The 27941-nt window shown below is 41.3% G+C and overlaps 1 protein-coding gene across 2 annotated transcripts; it reads right to left on the reverse strand.

Moving 5' to 3' along the window:
* Nucleotides 1-27860, reverse strand: usp7 (ubiquitin specific peptidase 7 (herpes virus-associated)). 2 transcript variants are annotated; one of them, XM_083931078.1, is made up of 31 exons: nt 27443-27860; nt 23212-23316; nt 22726-22924; nt 21221-21359; nt 20029-20117; nt 19785-19893; nt 19103-19233; nt 18738-18792; nt 18569-18649; nt 18114-18204; nt 17744-17826; nt 17389-17498; nt 16382-16559; nt 15003-15147; nt 14617-14747; nt 12463-12597; nt 11494-11595; nt 10935-11040; nt 10437-10529; nt 10257-10324; nt 9886-9986; nt 8455-8608; nt 8205-8272; nt 7283-7391; nt 6090-6167; nt 5846-5946; nt 4887-4986; nt 4265-4384; nt 4077-4148; nt 3701-3791; nt 1-1921 (listed from the first exon to the last, which is right to left on the reverse strand). In XM_083931078.1, the coding sequence occupies exons 1-31, from the start codon at nt 27531-27533 to the stop codon at nt 1815-1817; spliced, it is 3342 nt and encodes a 1113-aa protein (XP_083787204.1). In that variant the 5' UTR covers nt 27534-27860; the 3' UTR covers nt 1-1814. The 2 variants fall into 2 exon arrangements, with proteins under 2 accessions (XP_083787204.1, XP_083787203.1); XM_083931077.1 differs by having other exon boundaries at nt 7283-7385; nt 27443-27682.
* Nucleotides 27861-27941: the final 81 nt, after the last annotated feature.

Consider the following 27941-nt stretch of genomic DNA (forward strand, 5'->3'; position numbering starts at 1 on the left):
ACAGGAATAGTTGTCGTACACTGCTGCTACACTGAGGATTTTAAACTGGAAAAGATCAAATTATGGTGTGATTCTGCAAGTCATCTTTGTACTGCACGTTTTAACAAGACAAACCAAATGCAGTTAGTTTTGAAAAGAAAAAAATAAATCCAAATGTAACAGAAAAAAATCGTCAATGGTACATCAGGAACGCAAAAAAAAAAAGAAAAACCCTACACACAAGAATTATGAACACCTGGCTTCTTCTGTACCCAACAACAAAGGCGTGTTTCTCTTAAATTTTACACGTTCATATTTTTAAATATACAATTCTTAAATGTTGTCTTTACAGAGCCAGCTATGCGCTATTCAGGGGGCATTCCACGTGTGCTTTAAAAGAAACAAAGGGAAAATAAATTCATAGGGCTTAAAGTGTTTCTTACAATGCTGGTTTTGCCTCTACACAATCCTCAAACCTGTGGGCTTGAGGTGTCTGCAGCTCTCTAGCAAACACAGCGCAGTGCAGTTACCGCTCCCAACCACCCGGAGGCGACAGTTTCAATTAACAGAGAAGATGACGAAGCTTGTGTGTGTGCGTGTTTGCATTTAGAGAGGAGGAATGACTGTGAAAGACTTTAAAACCCCCTGAAAATAACAACAAAAAAGAGAAAGTCAAGGGGGTAATGTCCGTGCATGGGTTCCTTTAAAGTCACTGAGCAACTCAAAACCACAACCAAAATGTACATTTGCCAGTCCTGAGAAACCTCTGACATTAAGTGCCAACGTGCAAGATGAAATACAGACAAATTTCCTCCTTATTCTTTCCCCCATTTATTTTTAAACAGATGCTGTGGACTTTTTATTTTATTATACAAGAACTGCAGAAAGAGACAAAAAAATGAATTCATTTTTCCTCCAACCAAACTAAGTGAGAAAGAATTGCATGTAATCTTGGAAATACTTGCTTTGTTGAACTAAAGGATGGGAGCAGAAAATATAAAGAACCACATCAGGACAACTAGTGAGCGTCAGGATGGACACCAGTTCACAGCTGCAAAAATGACCATCGGGCCTTCTCCCCTCTTGTTTCTGTCAGGTAGTCCTCCCAAACATCCTTCCATCAAACTCTCCACACAGCAGCATTACACCTCTTCAAACAACTCTTCATTTAAAAACACCCCCCCCCCCCCCAAAAAAAAAAAATGAAAGGGAATAAAGCTGGTGAGGCGGGAGAGGGAAACAGAAACTAAGTCTAGAAGTTCATTTTTTGTATATGTATTCATTTGTCCCTCTTCATCTCCCCTCTCTGCTTATTTTTATATTACGGTAAAATCCAATTGCATTTCTCTCACATCCAGACAGGCAAAAAAAAAGAAACGAAAAAAAGGAAACAGGCAGTCAACAGGTAGAGAAGCCAGGAGAAAACAACCGAACAGCCTCAAACATGGAGGGAGACGATTTAAAAAAAAAATTAAATAAACAACAAAATCAACAATCAGGAGGTGGTTGGTGCAGTTTATTTTGTGGTTGAAGGATAATCCATCAGCTGCAGCAAGATCCGAATAGCTCAAGACATAGTGCCGGTGTAGAGCTGTAGGTGTCCAGGCAGGGTGTTAAAAGTGATGAACACACATACGCACGCACGCACACACAGTCTCACGCACAAACACACGCGCACGCACGCACGCACGCACGCACGCACGCACACACACACACACACACACACACACGGTTGGTTACAGTCTGTGGTTATGGTGTGTTAAAGTAGGTAGGGAGGAAGGCTGAGCAGGAGGAGCAGGATGAGGAGGAGGACAAAGAGGAAGGGCGGGCTGCTTTTAGTTGTGGATCTTGATTGCTTTCTCCAGGTAGGTGTAGCGACCTCTCTTTGGAGCTTTGTTGAAATGATCCAACCCTAGCCAGGGGCGCGGGTGGGACATGTTACCTAGAAGGAGATGCGTCAGAAACGTCATTGCATGTAACGCCTCCCATTTAAAGTAATTATCTGATACTGAGGAATATTTGAGCGTTTTTAGTGGGGATGTGTATCTTTCCCTTTGCAGACGATTCAATATGTATCTTGTACGCTGGAGATCAAAATTAGAGCGCAAAGTATTAAAACTTAAACCCCACAGAGCAGGGGTGTCAAACTGATCCAGTTAAGGGTCACTGTAGCTGCAGGTTTACTGGATCAGTTTGACACCCCTGCTATAGAGAACCTCTCAAAAATCCCTGACAACAAAGTAATGGTTCAACAAACCCCACTACAGTTACCAACAAGCAGTGTGAGAAACTAGTGATGTCCTGTGGGCGCAGATGTGCTGAAGTCATTCAAACCAAGGGCCTCTACACTTCCTGTTCATTTTTTTAATCCTATAGCCCGAAGAAAACACTGTTTAAATCTTCTCTTCTGACAAATGGTTACTGTTCTCTAATTTTGCTCACTGCTTTTTCACAAAATAAAGGTTTTTGTTGAAGCGCCTTGGTTATTTAAAAAAACATGTTAGGACAGCAGTGGTATAGCCACAGCCGATATTCTATCAAATTATGAACAAAATGTAACAATATATCAGAATAAATCAAGTATTTATAATGTGTTCTCTAATTTTGAGCTCCAGTGCACACTGTATACAAACTGTCTGCAATACAGTACAAAAGCGATATAGTTAATCATGTAACAATTCGATACAGTTCGATATAGCATTACTTTGATACGACCTGATTTAGCTCTGATCCAGTTTAACCTAATTTATAGTATTTTCATGTTACTGCTGTTGAAAGTAGCTTAGTCCCCTGCATAAAGAACGATGATACACCGCCTGATACATTCTAATCTCATTTGTTGTGAATCTTCATAACCTGTTCTGAGCTAGCTCCCCGCTAGTGACCACGTGCTGGTAGCTATGCCCTTGTGCTGGTAGCTATGCCCTCAACATTTCATGCTTAATACATTTACAACAACAGTTCTCAGAGTCTGAGGTGCACCTGAATGCATCATGAGTTTATGAGGGGCACCTGAATGCACCAATAAGTCCCACATGTTTTATCGTTCCTTGTTTTTTTAACATAACTCACAGGAAAGGCAAAATGTTGCCACACCGGTGACTTCAGGGAGGGAGGATGATTTTCCAGTGCTGGTTTTTCTCCATTGTCTCCTACTCCGGCAGTTGCCAATGCGTCTTGAAAAGTGCAGCTCCAGGCTACTGGTAAGTAACGCTACGTCTTTAGCCGCATGCTACTGTCGGAGCCATGCAAGTAGGCTGGAGTGGAGAGTCACTGTCAATCAATACTAGTATGGTCCCACAGCCAATACTATTGCCTTTATATGGAATTTGCAAGCTACTTTTAAATGTGAAACTCAATTAAATCATATGCTGACCTTAACTTTAAACAACTTAACTTTAGACATATTTTTATCATTTTGATGATACATAATGTTGCATCGTCCATGCATGAATGTCATTGGTCAATACAGTGCCACATGATGATGCACTAAATTGCAGAATAAGTGGACCAAAAGTAAATCTTTGGCCCCAGAGCCTTGTGCTGTGCCAATGCAGTGGCCACTGATAGAATCCCCAAGGCTGTCCTTGTTGTGCATTTGCATGCTTTTGTTTTTCTCATGCAGATTGTACTAAAGGTAGTAACTTTTGGACTGCAACAAGCTATAACCAGTCACAGTAACAAGAGCAGCAGTTGTGTTTGCAACAGGAGCAGTAAGTACCTGGCTGTGGTTCAAAGTCCTTCAGGTTGACCTCATACTCGTCTTCAGTGAGGTACTGATGCCGCCCCATCATCACAATCGCAAACTTGAACTGAGAACAAACACACACAAATGCATGTCATTTGACATACCTGCATAACGCTGTACAGTAAAAATGATTAGACTGACTGGTTATATGGAGTTCTGCCACCACACTTGAGTGTGTTGAATTCAAACAGTTTGTTGTATAACGTCCTATACATTCTATGAATAAAACTAGATCGGTTACGGTGACATTTAATAAAAAATGAGTATCAAGTATTCAACAGAAAACATTTAAAAAGCACTCAATACAGCAAGTTTTCTATGATTGTACAAACAGAGCGTGGTGTTGTACCTTCTCAAATTCTTTCTCCTGAATGTCCAGCATTGTCTGGATCCTCCTCATCACCTCCCGAAATGACTCGCCCTGTCGGGCCCAGACAAACAGAACATGAAGTTGAGTAACTGAGTAATACGTTATGTAATGTAGACTAGAAGTCATTGGCACATGCGTCGTTCGCACATGTGAACAAACAAACACACCTGTCTGATCTTGAGCAAGAAGGGGATCCCAAAGGTGCCAAAGACTTCCTTGTGGAAGTGAGCGACAGGGATTAGCATTTCGCTGTCTTTGTCCAGGTCCACCTGGTCCAACGGAATCTCCTGCGTGAGGGAAGAAAATCAGAAAAGATTTAGTCAAGTCAGTTTCTCACTTTAGAGCAGGCTCCTCTCACTTCTGGCTATGAAGTGTATGGTCAGCCCAAAATGACCCTACTACTTTAAAGAGCAATTTAACAAATTCTGTTATCATTGACCTCTGGTGGTTGAGGTTTTGGCCGTGCTCGGTGTAGTCAGTACACCCAGACATCACTGTTCACTCTAAGGAGTAGTTCAGGTGCATAAGACTTTCAGCTAGAACAGTTTGGCGCTTCAGAATGGTTTTAAATTCTTCTTCAAAAGCCTATTTTGAAGTAGGAAAGCTCTGCAAATGATAGCTGCTAAGCGTCTGCTTGTGAGGACAAACTTAGCTTAAAAGATAACAGCATCCCGCTGATGGCCTGTTAAGTGGAGGAGTGACTGAAGGAGGAAAAATGACTAAAAATAAACTAAAAAGAGAAGAGCCACAGACGCACAGGGAATGCCTCACATACACACACACACACACCTCTATTCTGAAGGTGCGGCTGGCAGCCGGAGATAAACATTCTAGCAGCTCGTCCTCCTGGTGAACGCCGATGATTTTATAGCTTACTATCTCTAACAGCCTGCAGGGGGAGAAAGAGAGGAGACAGGATTAATACTCTGCAGCAGGTTTTCAAGGACTTCAATGATTTCCTAATCCAATTAAATGGGATAACATAAAACAAGTTCACAAAAAATAATAATTGGCAGCAGTTAGAACAATCCCAGAGTAGTTCAAGGTGACATCTTTATAAAAATGAGAAGAATCTGCAGGCTGTGGCCGATGCCTTAGACTTGAGTACCTGGAGGCATGAGGGAGGTAAAAGGCTGGTATTGTCAGGCAATAATGTTAAGTACTCAGTTACTGTCACTCTGCCGATGAATTGTATTCTGCCCACAATAAAGGACTCCTGCAATTTCCCAGCTTGGGATAAATAAAGTATTTCTATTCTATGACAAAAACATTAAACTGTTCAACAAAATCCAAAATGACAGCCAATTATATTGGCTGTCATTGACCAGACTGCACTCTGTGAACTAGTCCTGAAGCAAGATAAAAGGAAAAGAAAACAACACAGAAAAAGGCTGATTAGTTGAAAAGTTGTAAGTGACTTCTATGTAAAGGTTTTGGCTGATGGAGTGATTTGAAAACAGCAAGCTAGCATTATTATAAATATGACTGCAGTTCATTTTACAGCATTATACCAACATGATGCTGGTCAATTATGTTCAGTCTAGCTGTTTTAACTGGTTTAATGAAAACCGCAGTTCAGAGCGGAGGAGATGAGAGAGTTAAGTTTGCCCTCTGATGGAGTTAAGCAGTCATGTTTAGAGCTCATGTTTAACCACTGTTAGACTTAAGTTTTACTGTGGTAACCTTCTGAGACATATTTCAGTCAAATACACTGAAACTCATGACAAACACTCCTGCTGGGTGGATACCTGAGCTTCTCGGATCCTTTTTCAGAGAGCTCCACTGCCTTTTTACATTCTTCCAAAAGGTCCCGCACACAGCCATGCTTGTCAGGGTAGAGGGTGATCTCCTGCAACAAACACACATGTAATGTTTATGTGTGTGCTTGAATCACACAAAGCATTTGACTCATTATGTGTAGAGACATCATCCTCAGTGTGTGCGTCATGCGTTGTGTGTACTTTAAAGTGCCTGTTGGTATGTGTGCATTACCTCCTCTCTGAACTGGCTGTTGAGCCATATGGATTTAAAACTCCTCCTGTTCTCAAAGTCTGTTATTTTCATCTTTAACTGTGGATGCAAGAAGAGAGGAGAAAAAAAACAATCAGAAAGACGTTTCGCTGCGCTGTGTGCTGCATTCAGAAAGTTGTTAGGTGTTAATGGGAGGCTGGCAACACGCTGTGGTCAAACGTGTTTCCATAATACAGATCCCACAGGTTCCAATTAGCAATTTTTCCAGTTGCATAAGGATCTTCCTTCACACTTACATGTACAGATACGAATAAGATATTTCAACTAAGAGACTGGTTGTTTTACTTAGAAAATGGAAGATGATTAACACCTCATCTTTTCTAGAGCTTTGTCTTTTTCTGACACTGGGACACCTACCTTAGCTGACAGCTAGAAGCTGGCTTTGGTAGTTTTAGCTGCGTTAGCTCATAAATCTGGTTTATCCATCTCAAGTCTCGCTAACTGTATGGACATAATGAAACTGGTTGTGCACTAAACTTTCAGGATATCAGAAAACCTCTTTGCTTAGTAAGAAAAACTATAAAGCATCAATCAGGCCTCATTCGGACAGAAGAGACAATTTTTTTTTAGGAAAAACACAGACCAGAGGAAACATTATTGAACACTGAAAGTAAGGCTATAACTAAAAAAATGGAGTTGAAGCCAATTATTTTCTTGGTTAAACAGTTAATGGTAAAACTTTAAATAGTTTTTGGGGAAACATGGATGCTTTACTCAACACCAATTGCCTTTTTAAAAATAAAATGTATTAAATACGCTCAGCTTATAAAGAAAGAAGAACATTGGCTTTCACTGTCGAAGTCATATGACCTCATTGACGTGCATATTATATAGCCATGTGTGAGTATTTGAGACCGTGGACAGAGCTGATTGGATGCATCGGGAAGCTTTAACTCAGCCCAGAGTTTTGACTTAAACTGATAAACATGATGAGCAGCATGGGAAACATTGAAAAACAAAACAAAAAAACAAACAAACAGAAAAAAAAAAAAAAAAAGATTTCAGGACTTGTTTGAAACATCAAAGCTACCTTGTCTGGCACAAAAGGAGCCTATTTGGGCCACAATAAACTTCCAAAAGCTTGCAGGAAAAAACAAATAATATATTAAAAAACACAAAAACCTATAGCCCCAGAGGTGGCAAACCTTTCCTACCTGCTGATAGTAGAGTTTCTTGGGCTGCCGAGGCTTGAAGAATTGCAGCAGGTCCCGCAGCGTTCCCTCATAGTTGTGTCTGAGAGGATTCCCTGGACCGTCCCTGTACCTGGCCACCACACCACCAGGCAGGGGGGGAGGACGACCAAGGGGAGGAAAGAAGGATGACAGGAAAAGAGAAACAGAGGGTGGTAAAAAGAAGATAAGGAGAGAAAAGAGGGAGAGGTGGGTGAACGGGGGGAAGACGAAAAATTCAGAGATGCAGAGGCAGAATAGAGAAGAAGGGGAGGGAGGCAGAGTGGGAGGAGTTAGAGGAAAACAACAAAGAAAGGTGGGGGGGGACAGGTTACGCAACATTTCTACTGACAACTGCAAGCAATCAACTCATAAGAAAACATGATAAAAGCTCAGAGAAGGAGAACAGTCAAAATTCTGGTTCATTTTTGAAAATGCAGAAAGTCTTATAGACCAGTGCTTCGTAAAAATCCAGACACTTTTAGTGACATTGGTTTTTTGCACCATCATGCAGCAATTTTAGTATTTCAGAAAAGGCTTTTTGCCATTACCAAATCTTGCTTTGTCTTTTGAAATGAATGAATAAACAGATAATGTGATCAATACTGCTTGGCTTTCTTTTTCATTAAATTAACTAAATGTTATGTTTGATGCACCAGTTTTGCATTCAAAACCTTGTTAAACACATTAAAAATAACAAATGTTGTATTTGTATATACCTCTGGCTCGACATGCAGTGAGAAAGATACATGCATACAATATGCACTTAGGTCTGTGTCAATATCACCAATCATCTGAAATATATAATTGTGTGTGTGTGTGTGTGTGTGTGTGTGTGTGTGTGTGTGCGTGCGTGCGTGCGCGTGTGTGTGTGTGTGTGTGTGTGTGGATGAGACAAGCCTCCTACCCCTGTGACTTGAAGAACTGCAGCAGCATGGGATCTGTGTTCAACCTCTGCGCTACAGTCTTGGCCACCTGACAAACAACAAACATTACAAGTGGGGATCACCGTAGGCCTGTCAGATTTCATCTGTGTCTGCTAACTGAAATGCCAACACCGAGACCACAGGGGGGAAACATTTTAACATTTATAATAAATCAAGCTCATTACTTGACTATTTCAAAGCATTAATTCTACGTGCTTGAATGGGCCATACCTGAAAATAGTTCATGCGGTTAGAGAGTGTGACGACAAAGCCGGGGTCGTTGTGGATGGTCTTGTCACAGAAAATGACGTCCACTCGGTGGTAGAGATCCCGGAAATAATCCTTGGCCGTAGGCAGCTCACTGCTGTCGTTCTCTGGGTCGTCCCTTTATGATTGGAAGAAGACAAGAAAATGGACCAATTAAGGAACAGAATGTGCAGTGTTGACAGGAGAGGGCAGAAAAGACAACGGGAGGGAAAAGTCAGTAGACAGATGTGACAGGTTGGGAGAAAGAATTTAATAAGAGGGTATGAAACAATAGAGAGATTGAGACTAACAGGTCCTTTTCCTAACTGAAGACATTTCTAACCAAGAACTTCCTCCAAAAGCAAACACTCTCTCATAACTCTCCCTCCTCTTCCGCCTCTGTTGTTTCTCTGTATTTCATCAGGAATACCAAAGAGACAAACAGATCCAAGTCCTCTGCCTGTCTCTCTGCTGTTTTATAAGGACAAAATATAACATGGAGTACAGTGCAAAATCAAATCACATCATTTCAGGCCAAAGTGATATGTGGAATTTTCTTGCTTTCTTGCTAACATTCACTGTTACTCACTAAAATGCATTGTATGTATCTTGAATGCCTCATTCCCTCGGCATGGTTCTACTCAACTCACTGTTGGTAACAAGTACTTTTCTGTTTCGTTTTCCACTGCCCTTTAGTAACCCCTCAGAGTAGGTGGGAATCGTAGCTGAACGTCATGGTAACGTTGCATGTAGGGTTGGGTAATGAACTTGATATATTTAAGGGCATTGACCAAGTACCAACTCATGTTAAATCAATCAATGTCATACTGCATATAGACACAAAGTTGTCCTCAAGCAGGGTGGGCAGCAGAACTGCAGTTGAGGCGGAGCGTGACTACGTTACCCCTGTAGCTTGTTCAAGTCCAAGTGAGTCAGGGTGAATGCGAGCCGAAAGTGGTCACATGTGAGGTTAAACTTTGCAAAACTTTATAAAGGCAATGCTCGCTGCAATTTAATATAATGGCGATCTGAAAGTAGCCGCAGTGGGGCTACACTTTCTGTGAGGCACACACACCCAACAGCATTGTCTTTGCCCTGGTGACAGACTCACAGGCTGGAGTAGGGATGGACGATATGGCCATAATCTTCTATCTTGATATAGATTATTTAATATCTCCATAACACTATTTAGCACAGTATCGCGTGTTCACTGGTATTTCAGTTAATAAATCGTCACTGCCAATTAGCACAACTAGTGATGCAAAACCTTTGTACCTTAGAATCTACATGTTTGCCCTGATATAATGTTCAAGGCTAGCATGAAAACAACTCAGCCATGAAGTTGTAAAAATTCAACATATATTTTGCCATTAATTAGCTAAAAACAAATGTAATACACACAAAAATTGGTCTTACTTCTGGAAGACAATGATGTCCCCGTCCATGAGCTCATCCAGGGCCTTGTCCAGAGAGACGTCATAGTCCTGTATCCGCTCTGTTAGATTGGGCTTTACTTCCTGCAACATACAAGGAATCATGGGAGATGTAGTCAAAATGAAACTGTCTGATAAGTGCGCAGCGGTATTTAGTTAAGGATGTGTGAACATGCAACAACAGAAGGTGTGAGAAAAAGAGAGATGCTGCATACGACAGTGTGAAAGTGTGCACAGGAGGATCTGTGTGCCAGATAGAAGAGCAAGAGTGTGAAGGAGCGAGTGAGGAGTGAGAACAAGTGAGAAAAAGACAGAGGAATGTGCCAGCAAGTGTGCGCTACATAAATAGATCACCTCATAGAGGATAAGGCTAGTTTCCTGCTGAAACCCTGCTCTCTCACACATGACTGGTAGAAGGTCTCCTGGTTACGGGGAGAAAAAAGAAACAGAATTTAATCTTTAAGTTCAAGGCATTTTAATGCAAAATATGACTGTGTGTTACTCAAAATAGACATGGATGTTGTCACCACTTACTTATTTTGCAGGATATAGGTGTGTAGATATGTCCACAATAATTTAAGCTTCTGGTTTTGGGGTCATACATCTTCAAGAACAACATGACATCATCTAAAGAAAGAAAGAGAGAGACACAGACGGATAGACAGACAGACCACAACCAGTATTAATGTTAAAATTGAAATACTAACCATACAAAAAGGAGTTCTTAACTTTGTAGGGCTACTCAAGTTACACAAAACTACCTGAAACTACTCATATTATATTACATCAGTGTTTCCCATAAAGTTAACAGTAACAACCCACGAAACATAACCTGTGAAACAGCATTTCTAGAATTTCAAGTTCCAGTTTGCCTGTGCCAACACAAACTGAATGCAAAGTCAGTGGTGTAGGGGTGAATCTGTGCTGTGCTTTTTTTTTTTTGGTGCAAACGTTTCTCTCTAAAACACCATTAACAAAATAAAGTGGCACAATGTGTGAAACCAATTGATGAGGATAGACGTGTGGACTTACGGTCTTTGTCGAACTTGGGTAATGTGGCCCCACTAGCCGCCATCTCTGGATCCACTGTCTCCAGAAATATTGTCCAGGGGTTCTCATTGTCGCTCAAGTCGATCATCTGAAGAACAAAACATGCACCAGAGTCCATATTATAGTCCAGATTGGAACACACTCATGCACAGTGAGGGATGGACACGTCCCAAAACATATACGCATGAATACACATACGCACTAAGGGCTGTCTCCAAGACAGTGATTCCGTGCATTGATGGATCATCAGGTTACTTTCAAAACCCAGATTCTCCGAGTAGTATGATTGAGATTTCTCACTATGGGATACGCCCACACTGTGTAATCACAGATCCTGCTCCCACTGTGTGAAGTAAGCTAAATTATACATGTCTTGTAAGTATATCTGTATTGGATGCAAAGTTATGAAATGGTTGTAGTTTCTCACCTGACTACAGGGAAAAAAGCAGACAAAAAGGTTTCCAAAAATGTCCAATGAGTACCAAAAATACATGCAAAGATTTCACCCACTAACAGGTCATCCAGACACACAAACACTTACCGACTTGTTACAGTCGGCCTCATAGTCAAGCATGGCTGGTCGCTTGGTTCCATTGCTCCGGGCCTGCATGGGCCACAGCCTCATCTGGTCCTGTGGGAAACCCTGCAGAAAATATATAGGTGAGTTTGATTTAATTTGCACTCATTAAAAGCTGAACAAAAAAAGAAAGAAAACTGTGGATAGTAGCAAAAGGATGAGAGAAAAAGGAATCAAGCCGATAATGAGACGGGTGTGAAAGAAGTTTTATATAGCCAAGCTGCTGTCAGTAGTAGCATTTTTTTCTCTCACTTGACTGACTTTTTAAAAATGGCAGCTCGCAGAACTATTCCTTACACTACACTGTTGAATAAATTACATTACGTTTAATTTAGCTGACGCTTTTGTACAAAGCAACTTCCAATAAGTGCATTCAACAATAAGGGTAAAAACTAGAAGTGTGGTCGCTTCAAATAAGCCGATCTATGTAGTGATACATAAGAGCTTTTTTATTTTTTTAAATGTATTTATTCATTTCTAAATAAATCCTGAAGTACAGCCGTTCCTGCTTGGTTGCGTTTAATATGACCGTCGCTATAGCGATCAGCTGACAATCCCGCCAACACTGACGGTATACCATACATATGCAGTTTTAAACAAATAGAGTGCAGGTACCAAGCGAGCCGATCCATATAGTCGAAACACTATGCAATAGACAACGGCATGGCTTTAGATTCTAACCATTTAGCTGCATTCTCTGAGACTAAACAAATGTATTTTCCCCAAGTCACCATGGTATACTTATCATCATTGGGAAGAATTAGTGTGAGTGTGTATATACAGTATGTGTTTTGCTCTACACTGGTGACTGGCTGTCTAGCCTACACATATAGGCAAACAGGAAAATCAACAAGTTTCCTCTCTCAGATAAAGGCTCACATGTTGAGGGCAGTGACTCAATATACAGTGCATATGGGATGAACAGTCTCTTACCATGGTCTGGGAAAGGGTCTGGACAAACTCTTGCAGTGTAGAGCTCTTCAGGACTTTGAAGACTGTGTACTTCACCTTCTCCTCATCATACATGTCATTGCCCTGATGACCACAGAACTGGTCCTCTGTTACTATCTGTCCAGAGAAGGAAGACAACAAGAAGAAAACCACCTTAGTAGCTGACAGTTAGGGATGGGCACTGGTAGTTAATTCCAAGATCGGGGGGTCGCATCAGTTCCTCGAGGGCCATTTGAATACTCGTTTTTCTAAATCTAATTTTATAATGCATCTTCCTGCAGGAATAATGATGCACAGCAATACAGCCTACCGAACACCGAATGCTTAATCTCAACCAAAAGTCACAGTTCCCCATTAAGGATTTTCCCCCCCTACAACTTCAAAACATTGTTTCCTTATTAAAAAGTAATTCAATTTGTTAATGATCAGTCCCACTGTGGAGAACATGCACTCTGCTGGCATAGAGGTGGCAGGTATCAGCAGGTGTTGCTTTGCCAGAACGCTCAGTGTCTCCCAAGAGAGTGTCCAGTGTCTCGACATTGCAGCCCCAAACGTCACTGCTTTCCCCCTCCATATTGTCTGGGCCTTGTACAGTAACCCCGTCATGTAATTCAGACAACTTCTCTCGGATGGTGAGGTGAAGAGCCAAATACAAAAATTGAAGGTGTTTGTGTCTCAGGTCAAGTGCAGAAACAAGCGGTGCTGCACGCGCACAAAAAAAACAACTTTAGTGCCTTTGTTTACCGATTAAGTTAATTTGAAACGAGGACTACTCGAGGAATCGATCACTGACACCCATCCCCATTGACAGTAAATCGGTACAAAGACCAAAGACATGAAAAGAGACAACCAAAACCCCGGAAAAAAGGCAACACAATAGGCAGACACTTGTCCAAACTGCTAGAGTGCATTTAGTCAATAACTGAGATCCACTGCTGGTTAAAGCAAAGGTTTCGACAAATGAGAAAAGGAATCTCTTTCTAAAGCCTTCAGAGAATTCAATAAAAAGAAAGACTTTTTTTTCCTGACATACTACTTGGCCAAATAATATAAGGCAGCTGACATCTTTGAACAGGATTAACCTCTTATCTTTTAACAAGCTGTTTCCTTATTATCACTTGCTGCTTTTCTCACCATCTCAACCACACTGTGACTGCTACAGCTCAGCTCACATGTGTACTGCTGATAGTTACTGATCTCAGTCAGAGCAAGCAACTTTCAACTCTGCTTTATAGAAATATGTAGTTGGCCATTTTGTTGTTCACTTTGAGAGCTAGGTATGTGCCAGCTAGACTTGCAGTGGTTTAAACTCTATTGTTATAAATACTAAGTCAGACAACAGAAAGCTACACTTATACATTTAAATTGTCTGCTCCGTAGAGCAGCAGCATAGTTACAAGAGTCAGACTTCACTCATCACATGACAAGTGCAAAGAAAATTGACAGAAAAGTTGATGGTGGAGGATTTGGTGTCAAAGCTAACAGCAAAAGTGCCTATTTGGCGATATTTTGATTTAAACTCAACGCTGATAGGGAACCTGATAATGTTGGTTAGGCAATCTGTAAACTTAAAGTTAACTAAAAGTTGGGAGCATCTGGAGGCAACATTTATCACATCTGAACATTTATGGTGCAACTGCACCCGGCCAGATATCAAAGTAAGCACTCCACAGATATTGAGCATCAAGATTTGTATGTTATTCTCTGCTGATCAGATAAATAGTAGCTTCCAACCAACTATAAAGCATATTGAACCACTTTTGCAAGATGAAAATCGCGGAAAAAGAGATGTGTACAATGTATGGAATTGAGTATTATATGAATTTAAAACTGCTCTATGTCTGAAATCAGGCATTGTGCCTGAGAAGCCCTGTATGTAAGACTGAAACCAGGAGGTATCAAAGGTACCAATCTGCTGGTTTGACACCACTAGTGCTACACTGCTTTACATACTTGGACAGCACAGCAACAACAATTTCAGGAATGCTTCCAGGTTCCTGCTGTACCTTCCAGTCTGTGAAACTTCAATTAAGCCAACATGACAGATGAATACTCTTAACACTTACAGCTTAGACCAGCAAAGTCTGCAAGGTATCACAGCACCTAAGAACACAAACAGCAGTTCTGGTTTCCTACCTGGACCTGCATGTAGAGGTGAGCCTCTTGGCGCTCCTTCCTCTTTTGTGCCTCCACCCTTTTCTCCTCCTGCAGACGCTCCACCAGCTGCTGGGGGATGTCCACGTCAGTCATTGGCTGTAGCACCTCACCTTGGATACAAGGACAGATGCGAGTCAGAAGCTGACATAGTGCAGTAAAGTAACACTTTTGTTTACTAGTCATTAAGGCAGTGCACTAAGGCCAAATGCCAAAGTGGAAACAGCAACTAAATATTTATGTAGTGTTGTATTAAAGTGCAGATTAGCTGGAGCAGCTGAGGAGAATCTTTCATGTGTTTATGGGGCAGTCTCTCAAGCAGTTGTTTAATATAAACTAGAAAGACACAAGTAAAGCATGTTACTTACTGAGCTTGGATTCACGGATGTAGACCAACATGTATGCGTTGGTGCAGTGCCGCACTGAGAGGTCATCATCATGTCCACCATAGTTGTGCTCTATGGCCTCCTCTTTGGTGCACCGTGACACCACGTCATCATCAAACTTACACCACTGGAGTAAGAGAAGAGAAGCCAAGGAAGGAGATGGGAGAAAAAAAGAAAAGAAAACCAAAGAGCACTTAAGACAACCATTTATGTCAGGCTTTCAATCAACCCCAAAACTAAGATGCAAATTTATAATGCTAAAAACACTTAACACTCATCTCCCTGACCATCTTACATTATACTATCCATAAACTTCCCATTGTCCTCCTTTTAAAAGGATAACTACTACAGGGGCGCTCAACCAGATGACCTTGCCTGTCAATCACAAAATACACAAATATACACTGCACTAACGTGTGCATGTGAGGTCAGGGGTCAGGAGTAACACTGCGTGTGAAAAAAACAGACAGTACAAGGACTGAGTTTAAATGCTTAAACTTAAATGATGTCACATGGATTGTAAACGACAAAAGCTGGACTCTTGTCGGTTATACTCCTGAAAATAGGCTTGCTGCAGTAGTCGGTGTTACCAGTGTCTAAAAAGACTGAAATAAAATTCCTATGATACCATAATGAAGTGGTCTGTACACTTTGAAGAAGGCAATATCTGTCTGGAGTGGCTGCGATTCGCTTGACTGGAGAGTTGGGATCAAAGTAAGCACTCAAAAGATGCTGAGGAGCATTGAGGAATATTGTCTCACCCTGGCATCCCTACCTAACCAGCAAGGTTTATCCTATGTAGCCATTTCAACAATGGTGTCAACATCACGTGTTGTTGCCCCTCTGTCATGTGGCTTATATGACCATTAATTGACTCTGAATCTGAGAGGGTAGCTCAGTAAAGGCTTCACCTATTTTTTAACATCTTAGGGCTTAACGGGCGTTGAAATGACAGTGTTCTATTTCATGTAAATAAGTGGAATATAATGTACATAGCTGTAGTTTGACAGTTTCTGCGTACCCATAATTTTAGCCGTTTCCTCTAAGGTCTACATAATAATTCTCAAAGTTTTATGCATATTTGTATATTTTGAATGTGGTAAAATATCCTGATACTATAAACACAACTACTTTTCCGTGGCTTTTGTGTTTAATGTAAACGGTATAGTAAACCAATGCAGTCCGCCATATCAGATTAAGTGTACTCGTGATGACAAAGAAGATCTCATATCTAAAGCAGTTGAGCACCCGTGGGTTAGTTTATCCCAAGTTATGAAAACAACTGGTCGTATTATTAGTGCACAAACCCCAACCCTGCCCACAGAATTTTTGGTGTAAGGTGTATAAAAAAATGTACTCACTATTGGTTCCTTGACACTCACTTTGCCGTCTCCTTTTGGGTTAAGATAGACGACGTAGTGACCGCCATGGTTGTCCCCGCTGTGCACAAGCACAGCATGCAGGATGTAATTGGCCGGGTCCTTGGAGTCTGGCTTCTGAAGGAACTCATCCAAGGGTAACTGATCCGGAAACTCAAACCTATAGAGGTAATGGAAGGAAGAAGAAGCAGAGAGGAGTGATGGAGGGAAAGTGAGAGAAGAGGGAGAAGGCAATGGAGACAAGGATGATAGGCAGGGAGGGAGGGAGGGATTGGAGAAGTAAGGAAATTGCATGCAGGAGAATGGAAAGACAACAAGAAAGAGAAAAGTGAGGCGTAAATAAAGATACGAAGAATGGATAGTCAAAAAAAAGAAAAGATTGAAAAGTGTTAAATATCAAGAAGAGGAACAACATATTCATGCGACAAAGAAAGCAGGCCATTATGATTCAAGTTCAACTGCTACTGCACATCCACACGATATGAGTGTGTGTGCATATACTAAGCCCTTAGGGAGCCAGGTGCCGGTGGCAGTGTCACAAGGAGGACTCAGAGCTTGTCGAGACGCTTCAGAGGAAAATTAGCCATTCTGGATGTCTCTGTATGTTTTGAAAGTGCCACATTATCCTGGTGGATTATCAAAACACCATTAACTCCCACAAAGCTTCACACACCATGATGCAGCCTACAGGAAACACTCAATGACTCACTTTCTCACTGTCTTATTGCAGGAGGCCAGGGCTTGCTGTTAAGAGAGCGCTGGCTAAAGTGCTGTTTCTACAAATAGATTGATCCTTTAACCTATGTTAATATGGAACAGACCATCTCTAAAATCATGTCTAACCAGCCACTGGCGCATTTTGCAACAGAGAGAGATCTGATTAAAGCAGGTTAGTGTACAAATTTGTAAATTAATATACAAGTAAGCGCAGAAAAATAATAATAAAATAATAATGTGTATGAGAGTGAAGTCTGGTGTTTTTCTTCTACCTGTCATTAATCTTGATGTTTTGGTCGGTCTGTGGGTCATACATGAACCTCATCAGCTGCAGATGGAGGATTGGAGGGAAGGTAAGGAACTTCACCCCCTTCTCTGCTTCCTGTAGTGCAAACAAAAACATGGTGAGGACATCCAACTGGCATTCATTCTCCAACTCTTGACGTTTGCAGCATTTAGTAACTTCTTTTAGCCAGAAATTCACATTGGTTTTTAAATTATCTTAAATAGCTATTGAGATACAGCTAAATAAATAAATTAAACTTAAAGCTAAATGTAAGTGAACTAAAATGAAGTAGAACAAAACAACACATACATAATTTAAATTCAGTCCATGCGAAGCCTCACCTGCAGGCCATGCTCTCCTGCGTCGTATTTGTTGTCTCCATCTAACTGTTCGGTTGCAACATAATCTTTGAATGACTCAAAGACTGGAAATAAGCAGAAAGCATAGATGAGATCAAGATAATATTATGGTATATTATAATATTATAAAAATATTGGTTAAGTCAAAAACAACTACAAACGGGCAAAAATATTCCTATGTATACAGAGGAATCGTGTCTTTTCATAAGAGGGTCTTGTATACAATCAATAACAGTAAAAATACAACATCTTTTCAATGAGTGAGGAAAAATCAAGGTGAAAAGTCCTTTTTAAACAAATGTAAATTATTTCAGTGAAAAAGTTAAGACGTTGTGTTGATGTTGCTACTCACTGTTCTTCTTTCCTTTTATGCTAAGCTGGATGTCATAGTAGTCCTCTATCCGCTCTGACCGGTAGTCCACATGCTTGCACTGGATGTATGACTAGAGAGTAAAACAGACACACACAGATTGTCAGATTGTATGATACAACTGGCAAGTCAGAAATATTATTTCTAAAAACATCACCTCTTAATTTACTCTTCTATTCTTAAACTGACCTCGTTCCAGGCTACATCCTGTGCTAAGTTAGACTACTTCACATCCACACTGTGTTAACAAAATCTACAGGGGTGTCAAAATAATGCATACTGTGCATGCATTACTGTGTACTCAACAATTCTCACCAAAATGTGTCTTTTTGAAATGTTTCTAATAGTAGACTGATGAATTTTAAAAACAACTTCACAAATGTGACGATAACCATGAGGACAAGTCAGACAGGAAGAGGTAACGAGAGAAAACATACCACCATCTTTCCTCTGAAGAGCTTAGGGATGGTTCCTTCAACACAAGTGCCTTTCATTTTGTTTTCCACATTGTCCAGGAGCTGGAACACACACACACACACAGTCAGTAATTATCCAGCATTCATGCATACACACCCACATTCTTTAAGAGAGTATGAAATAACTCACCACTCTGCATAGCTCCTGTACGTCGTGTTGCATGAAACTATCTAGTGTTTCCCATCTTCACAGACGAAAAAAGCAAACACAGCAGTTAGAGACAGTACTCACATTTGTGTCTGGTGAAAATTTAAAACTCTACTAAAAATAATGTTTAACACAGTCTTAAAGTGTCAAAAAGCATCTAGACCCATCAATGGCAGCTGACATCAAAGCAGCAAATCCGCACCAAGAAAATACAGAGATAATGTTGCTAATAAATCACTGAGCCAAAAACTCTACATACTGGTTTTATTTCACTCTTATTTCTTACTCCGTCTGGCTCACCTTAATACAAGGACAGGTGAAGTGTCTATAAAGAAAGTCTACACTACCCGAAGGATTTGGTGAGTTTCTTGGTTCCAACGGGTTTATCGCTGTGTTGCAGCTCGTAGAAAACCCTCTGCAGTGCCAGGGGAACGCTCTTGGACGAGTCATCTCCCTCTGTGGGCATCATGTACACCGCCTGGGAAGAGAGTAAGGAGGATTCACACCAGCATTGGTTTTAATAATACTTTTAGACAGATTACGGAAATATACTACACTTGAACATCTTGTAAAAATACAAGTGAAACGCACATTTTTAAAGCGCCTGCTTCAAAAAGCTATGAAACAGTATTAAGACTACAGTGAATTAAAAGGGCACCAGTGAAACCATGTGATACAGTAGTGGTAACAATCAGTGCTACAAGAAGAATCAGCAGCAGTTTTAGAGGAACATTAACACCAAAAACAGATATCCACACTAATAGGAAAACCAGTTGCACACCACACATGCAAGTTGTGAATTCCAGACATTTCAATATTTAGATTGTATTTGAGGTTGGCTTTCAGCATTTGTGAAACGTCAACATTGAAGTGAAGCTCTACAGCACATATTTACGCAAGAAATACAGCTTTCTTCCCCCACATTTTTATCTGCTCAGTTTAAGCCAATGCACTAAATTAACATGTAAAACAAACTCTGCACGTCATACAAAGAAAAACTCAGACAAACATGCAAAGACAAAACCATACCCGTCGTAGCTGGTTGGTGAAGAAGAGTGTCTGTAGCAAGCTATTCATGTAGCAGGTAGCTCCCTGGTTCTTTAGTCCAACATAGCCGGTATGTTTCTTAGAGTCCCATCTGGTAACAGAGAGAAAGTTGATGTTATTGATATAACTTAAAAAGACCCAAAACAGAGAAAATTAAACCTGGGACTATTTAAAAAAAACTCAACCCAGAGAGAAAAGAGCGCAAAGAAAATCAAGAGCTACGTACGCCACTCCATGTGGGGCATCTGCCTGGACATAGACTTCAAATGTGACTTTGTCATCATCAACGAAGCCCCGCTCTGGATCAGTCACATCCTGAAACAACAGCAACAAAATGCTCAATATCAACTGGAATGGGTAAAAGCATTTTACTTTTAATTATAAATGAAGATAAAAATATGATACACAATAAGCAAAACCATTAAGCTGCACAAACATTAAACAGCGCTGCCAGAGTCTACTATCAACTTAGTCAATAAATTAATGTTATGTTTTTGCCAGTGTCTACCAGCTCCTTTATATAGTTGGTTATTTGGTGGTTCTTGTCCCAAACCATATCTGCCAATTGATTGTTAATTATATATATATTAAGTATGGGCACAAGCAGTTAATTCCAAGATCGAGGGATCACATCATTTCCTCGAGGGCCAATAGAGTACTCGTTTTTATAAATCTACTTTTAGAACGCAACACATCTTCCTGCAGGAATAATGATGCACAGCAATACAGCCTACCCAACATCTAATGATGATTCTCAATCAAAACAGTCACAGTTAGCCTCAAAGAACTTATTTTTTCACAAGCACAACTTCAAAACATTATTTTCTTTCAAAAACGTCATTAATCTCGCATTCACATTCTGTTAATGATCAGTCCCACTGTGGAGCTCCGCTGGCACAGAGGTGGCAGGTATCAGCAGGTGTGGCTTGGCCAAAATGCTCAGTTTATTTGTACCAGTGCTTTTTGGACTTCCACCACTCCAGTAGGTTTTTCTGAGGACGAATGCATGGCTCACTGTAATAAGCTTCTAGCTCATTGACACCCATATTGTCGAAGTAGTCCTCCCCGAAGAAGGTTTCCAGTGCCTCTGTGCTTGTGACTTTGCGGCCCCAAACGTCACTGCTTTCACCCTCCATATCGTCCTGGTCTTGCTCAGTAATCCCATTATGTAAGTCACACAACTTCTCTTGGATGGTGAGGCGAAGTTGTGCTTGTGAAAACCTAAGGTGTTTGTGCCTCTGGTCAAGCGCAGAAGCAAGAGGTGCTACAAAAAAACTTGTGTGCCGTTGTTTACCAATCAAGTTTATTTGAAACGAGGACTACTTGTGGAATCAATCATGCTTGCCCGTCACTATTATGTATCATTATTAATTACATTTTAATATAGCAGTTTATCAGTTGTCAGTTTCTGTACTTACACTCCAGGACATGAAGTTGGAGAAGCCCCAATCATTCTCTTTGTGGAAGAACAGGTGACTGATCCTGCGGCTGAAAGACTTCTCGTCGTCTTTGTAGTTGATGATCTTCAGCATGGCCTGTGCATGGCACGACCATGACCTGAAATAACAGAAGCCAGAAATCATTTTAGGATTTCTAAACATTGTGAAACAGGAGATTTTTTTAAATCATTAAACCATTTTCTCATGAACAGGCATACTTGCCTAAATAAACTAATTCTGACATACTGGTATGTGTCCAATGATGTGTATTTTTGATACAGATCTGGATCTAGATGCAGATTTAACACATTTTGTTATTGTGGAATTCTGCCTGCATGGTGGAGGAACGAGAGGTCTGAGTGATCGTGATCAGTTTAAATTTACCTGAGATCCCTGTAAAATTATAAACTTGATACTGTGTTTCACACACAATGCAATTATGTGTGGCCAGCTCAAAAAAAAAAGAAGCATGCTGCCAGAAGGTTTTGGACAATTCCGAAATGCATAAAGCAGGCGATACATATTAAACAATTACAATTTAACATTAAAACAAAAGACCATGATAGTGAACTGTGACCGTGATTCATTGCTTCTATATAATAACACAGTAAGCTATTCCATGATCAGAAAACATTTAAATATATGGGAGGAATGACCGGGTGGTACAGCTTTGAAAGAACACCTTTTGACTTAAAATCCACTGAAATATACAAAGTACTTTTACTTTACTAGAAGATCAGGTAATCAGGATTGCTGTCAACAATGAAACCGATGAGGTTTTGCAAAAAAATAATCCCTCCAGAAACCAATGTCTCTACAAATTGGATTCAAAATAAGTTCAAAGTACAAATTTTGGAAGCCCGTACTAATCTGGAAGGGGTCATGTTCTGATGAGACCAAATTGGAGCTTGTGGACATGTAGATTAATTAACAGTATAGTATACTAGAGTGCCCAGACTGTATACACAGTGTCTTTCAAAGCAGCAAAAGTGATATGCCGAAAACACTCCAAGCAGCGGTGAAGTGCAGTGAGCTGCCATGTAAAGTCTATGAAAAGCTGTGCCCGTTTTATTCTGTGGCGAAGTGTGGCCAAATTAAAAGATGGGGATGCTTTCAATTTTAGTGGTAAAGTGCAGTCGGAGAATATCCACAGTCAATCAGTAGATAGAGTGCTGTGACTCCTTTGACATGTTGCACAGTATTTCTTTCCGCTTGAAACGCATGAATTTGCCTCCCGGGCACAGAATGTAACCATCCCAGTGAACTGCTCTTTGCCACTGCTGTGTTTTGATCAGAAATGACGGATATATATTCATTTTTTTTATTTTCATAAATGAGCACAAATTAGATGTGTCATGGTTCATTTAATGTTATTTGGAAAACACAATTCATGACTGTATACCAGAACAATCAAAGAGTTTAGGTGTGTGCCTGTGGGTCTCTACAATGTCCCCCCCAATCCCTTGTCCCACCAAGACACCTACGTTGAGTCTGATTCTGCGTTACACTGCAAGAAGAAGCCCACGCTCTTCTGGTGTGGCCGGTCCGGATAGAAGCGCGGCATCACCATTATCTTCCATGGAAGATTCCGCACAAAGCAGGACGGGCTGAGCACAGACTCACTCAGGCGGCTGAAGCGTTCTACCACAAAGCGGAAAGTCGCCTCTGACCGCCAACTGGTGTCTGTGAAAAGATGGAGGGAGGCGGGAAAAAGGGTAGGTTAAATGGTGAACAGAGTGAACAGGTTGCCTCCAGCTTTCACTTTCAAAAGCAGGTACACCTGGTCATTGGATACAATCTAATGTGAGACTAACAACTCTAACAACTCCACAGCCAATAAAATTGAGTATTCAGAGGACGATGGTGATCCTGGATCATTACTTATGACAATTACTTTCCCAGCTCAAGCTTCCAAACAAGAAAACGTGTTTGCAATCGTGTTTGTTAGTCTAAGTGCACATCATCCTCACCATCCTCCATGTCCTCTTCTGTGTTGTTGTGTCCATCTGCCATGGCCACGTTACCATTTATCACTGGGTTTGCTGGGATTCTTGGAGGGTCGTCTGTGTCCCCGGCTGTCAAAAGAGAGAAACAATATCAAAGTGTGTAAGGGTCTAGTATGGATGGCAGAGACCTTTCTTAAATTGAAGGAAAGCAGACTGAAGTCTCTGCTTCGCCAACTGTGTGACTTCAGCAGGTCGAGAAGTGGTCAAAAAGGTCTTATTATCCTTCCAAGATCAATACAATATTGCAACAAGACTTAAAAAACAAAGCCACACACAAGGCTTCCTCTCACATTTGTATACACTTTCATCCTTTTATCATAATTGGGCAACAGAAATAACCATGTCAAATTAAGAGTTGTGCCTACAACAGATAATCTGCTAGAACACTTTCTTATAACCTTTGGTCAGTTTCATCATTTGGTTATGGAAATGATTCAGAAAGGATTGTACCTTTTAAAAGAGCAGAACAGTTTTATAATCTGCTAATTATCATAACTTAAGGTACAAAAACGGTATCAACCAAGACTGGAGATTTTTTGTATTAAAAGAGCAAAAAGGTAATCTTGCATTAACTTTCTCCGTCTTTATCTCCACACATACTGTGGTCCTTCTCTCTCCTCCCTTTCATACATTGCACTGGGAAAACCCTGCTGAGACAGCATGACAAGTCTTCTTTCCCAGTCTGTGTCAGAGTGAGGACGACAGAGAGAATATGTGGGTGGTTGTGTATGTGTGTGTGTGTGTGTGTGTGTGTGTGTGTGTGTGTGTGTGTGTGTGTGTGTGTGTGTGACAAAGACCATGCGACATTACAGTAGGCTGGGTAATTATGGACACAATACAGGATTAGGCTGCAAGTCATCCCTCAAACAAAAACATGCGCGCACAGAGGACAGCAGTTATCCCAGCCGAATAATGAGATGGCTTTATGCACAGTCTCGTCTATCAAAACATTGATGATAGAAACAGGAGCTTTAGTAGGCTTCAAGGAGTGAGTGAAATCTGCCTGGGTCCTGTGATGGTGATAATGATGCAACAATAGTCTTGAGAGTAACCACAGCTTGATATGAGCATTCAGACATCTGTTTCCAGACGTGTTGATGTCTCAGTCTGTCTCTTACTATGTATTTCATGTGTATCTGTGGTCCTTGTCCTCCTCCAGAGTTAACAGACACAATGGTGTCTGTTGTTTGTGTCTCCTCCAGGTCACGTTACTGACCGAGTCCTCCGGGAGACTGACCTCGTTTCCTCAAGTGGATTACACCCTGGTAATGGGGTCTGTCAGTCAACTCCATGACAACTTCTTGTCCCGCCCTCTGTATCAGTCTATCCTGAATCCTCTGAGAGGTACTTCCTGATGGACCTGTCACTGAAATTTGCACAAACTGGAGCTGGGCTTAGTTCCAATAATTTCAAAAATGACACAAAGGCTAAATGTAGAATCTACTGTCACTCAAACTATGCAGGTGACTGGAAGGGGTCAAACATCTCAAGACACCGATTTATTTATTTTTTTATAAATATATACATTTCCAAGAAGCATAGCAATAATTGATCTGAACACTTGCTATGGCTGCACTACACAGTAACAGTAAAGTTTTCGAAGTCCACACCTACTGGACTGAAACAGCAAATAAAAGTCATCATCAAGTCAAATTTTCTCCTGAGCAAAAAGTAAAACAACTCCAAATGTGTGTTTAACTTACAGCAACAAGGTTATAACAGCACAGCTGATCCTGTACTTACTTGGCACTACGAGGCTGAAATACTGTTTAATGCATCAGACCGCACTAAGTTGTGTTTCTTTACTGACGGAATGTGGGTGGATGCAGTAAAGGTATGAATCAACTCTAATATAAAAATCATCAAGTACAAATAATGACAATGAATGAACTTCAAAACAGTTACTTACTAGCATCTTAGTCCTTAATCTTGTCCATTAGACAATTTGGGGCTTTGGTATCTTTTGAGAAACAGCATACTATTTATTATCTATTAATTAAATACGTGTTTGGAGAGCTGTTACAGACATAAATACTAGATAGATTGTGTGGCATGGACAACCTGACACCCTAGTAAGAGATATGCAGAGAAGATGATGGATTAACCACACTGCAACTGTATGGAGCATCACACCATAAAGGAAATGTGGTAGGTGTTGCTATATGCAGAGTGAAAAAGGTGAGGATTTGTATTGTGTCAACTTGTTTTCACTGTCCTTGTAAGGCTGCAGTGCAAAGGGAGAGAAACTCAGAAACTCAGGGGGTGAGGATGTCTATTGAGTGCACCTGCTACTATACAAAATGATCAAAATGAACAATCAAAAATGCAAATGACACCTGGACTCTAACTAATTAAATACGTAATAAAATAAGATAAGCTATATGTTATGTGCAGGCGAATAACAGACAGCAATGTGTGTGCAAACGGATAACACAATAGTTAAATGACGCAGTGATGCTGAAGGATCCGAGCATCTACTCTGTCCAAAGTTGACGTTAATATGAACTTTATAAAACGATGGTGGGATGGGTGTTCCGAGTATATAATGCTTATTGAACGGTAATATGGGTGGCCCTGACTAACAAAAACATAGATCATTAAAAATGGCGAGCTCCATGCCGTTTTGGTCGTCCATACAATGAAGCAGCAAATCCCCGCGCTGCTTCTGCACGGGCCTGGCTTACCGCAGCGGCGACTACCGTCACTTGCCAGCACTGCCACACGTTTCACATAACACACTGCCAAACGTCAACGAATTTATCAAACAACTAAACTACAGCATAGTTTACATTCGGTCTCCCAGATTGTCATCGACTCTACTGGCAGGGCTCAACTCGATACACCAGCCAATTTAGCAAATCACGATTGACGCATCTGCGTTAGCGTTAGCCACCTAGCTCTCTAGCAAACACTAGCCACATATTCATCCGCGGGCCGTTATTAGCCAACATTAGCTGGAATTACAAGTATCGGCTAACAAGCTAGAATGATTGCTCAAGATATAATACCCCCAGAATATGTGCATTATATCGCTAGACAAGATGAATAATATAGATTACGTGAGGCACAGATTCAAGGCCTAACGTCCGAGCAACGGCAGATTCGAACGTTGCAAAATACAAGGCTCCATTTTGGAACGCCACACACCCCCTCCGTGAGTGTTAGCTGAGCGGCTAACTAGCATGCTAGCCAGCGAATGAACATGAACAAGTGGGCCTCGGAGCTAATTGACTAGCTTAAAATTAGCTGTCTCTCTAGCAATCCACATAGCGTTGTTTTACCATCTTAAAAAACACAGCGCATAAAAAAACAAGATACCCGGCGCTATCCGCATTAACGTATTTACAACAACATATCCACTATGAAAATGTACTAGATTTGCATTTTAGGAATCAAAGTGATAGAATTTACCGTGTAGTTTACCGATATCGTTACTTTGTAGGCCCGTAATTAAGGCACGAGCCATCAGACGCGACGCTAACACTCTTTCAGAAAGGCTGGCGTACAGTTACATGTCGAACGGTTATTAACGGTGGATGTTTTCACGTTATCCGTCAGAAAAACAAAGCTGCGGTTACTTTTGTTCCAAAGCTAACTCTGATGGGGACGCAGGTGCCGATAACTGTCAAATTTACCCATCAAAAAAGCCTCCTGTGAAGTAAAAGTAGCATGATTAATTTACCTAGAGATGGTTCCCCGATAATTGCAGACCAAAAAGCCACACTGTTGACAAACACGTAACGTTAGGTTATCAACAAACAGCGGGACTGTCGGACTGATTCTAACCTGCGATGATTTGTCCAACTGCACATGAAAACTTGTTACAGCAAAAAACGGCAGTTTGCTTAGAAATATATAGTGACCGATGCGAATGAATGACTTGTGTGGTTAATATCTAACAGTGTGGATGAACAGTTCCGTTTGGGTTTACCACAAGCAAATGTAATATTGCAAGCATACGGAGAGAAATCCAACGCAAAATGAGGTCAGCTTCACACAAGTATGCTGCAACGGACGCACAATCAGCAAAAATGCAGCCGGCTATCCGAGCTAGCTTCGTGTGGCCTTCGTGTTTACTGTAAAGTTGAGCTTCGCTTGCACAAATACAACTGCATGCATCTCTTGCGCCGCTGTTAAGTTGTAGAAAAATATGTTTAACATTGTCCGTTCAATCTTCTTTGGGGCCATTACATACCTTCCATCTCCATGTCCTCTGGCTCACTGAGCTGCTGCTCGCCGGCTTTCTGTTGCTGCTGTTGCTGCGTGTGGTGATGGTGGTGGTTCATGTTGGCAGCTGCTGTTGTTGTTGTTGTGGTGGTGGTTGTGCTGCGGTGCTCCCGGCTATCTCTGTTACTCTCGACCTTGTCCAGGGTCGGCTCGGCGAGGAACCGGGTTCTGGACTGCTGCTGGTGAGGTGTGGTAGGATGCGGAGGTGGGGTGGACAGGTCGAGCCTCGGCGGCCGGGCCTGCTCTGTCGCGACCTCGGCCTTGTCTGCTGTCAGCGCCGGGGACTGAGGAGGGGAGGTCGGCGGGGGAGCGGGTAGAGAAACGCGGACGTATTTACTCGCTATTCGCCCAATCTCGGCGCCTTTGGTGGGTGCGAGTCGCTGGGTTTACGGCGGGGGGTGAGATGGATGGACCAGGGGCTCCGAGGGGGAGGCCCGCTGAAATAAGCTAAATCAATCCGGCTTTAA

This window comes from Echiichthys vipera (genome assembly GCF_963691815.1).
Source record: "Echiichthys vipera genome assembly, chromosome: 17".
Taxonomy (NCBI): domain Eukaryota; kingdom Metazoa; phylum Chordata; class Actinopteri; order Perciformes; family Trachinidae; genus Echiichthys; species Echiichthys vipera.

Excerpts from the sequence above, each read along its gene's own strand:
- usp7 (XM_083931078.1), bottom strand. The coding sequence starts at position 27,533 with ATGAACCACCACCATCACCACACGCAGCAACAGCAGCAACAGAAAGCC. Across the intron at positions 17,827-18,113 it reads CATAAAAGGAAAGAAGAACA|TCTTTGAGTCATTCAAAGAT; the intron begins GTGAGTAGCAAC and ends GCTTATTTCCAG. Across the intron at positions 11,041-11,493 it reads AGGCCGACTGTAACAAGTCG|ATGATCGACTTGAGCGACAA; the intron begins GTAAGTGTTTGT and ends TTTGTTCTTCAG.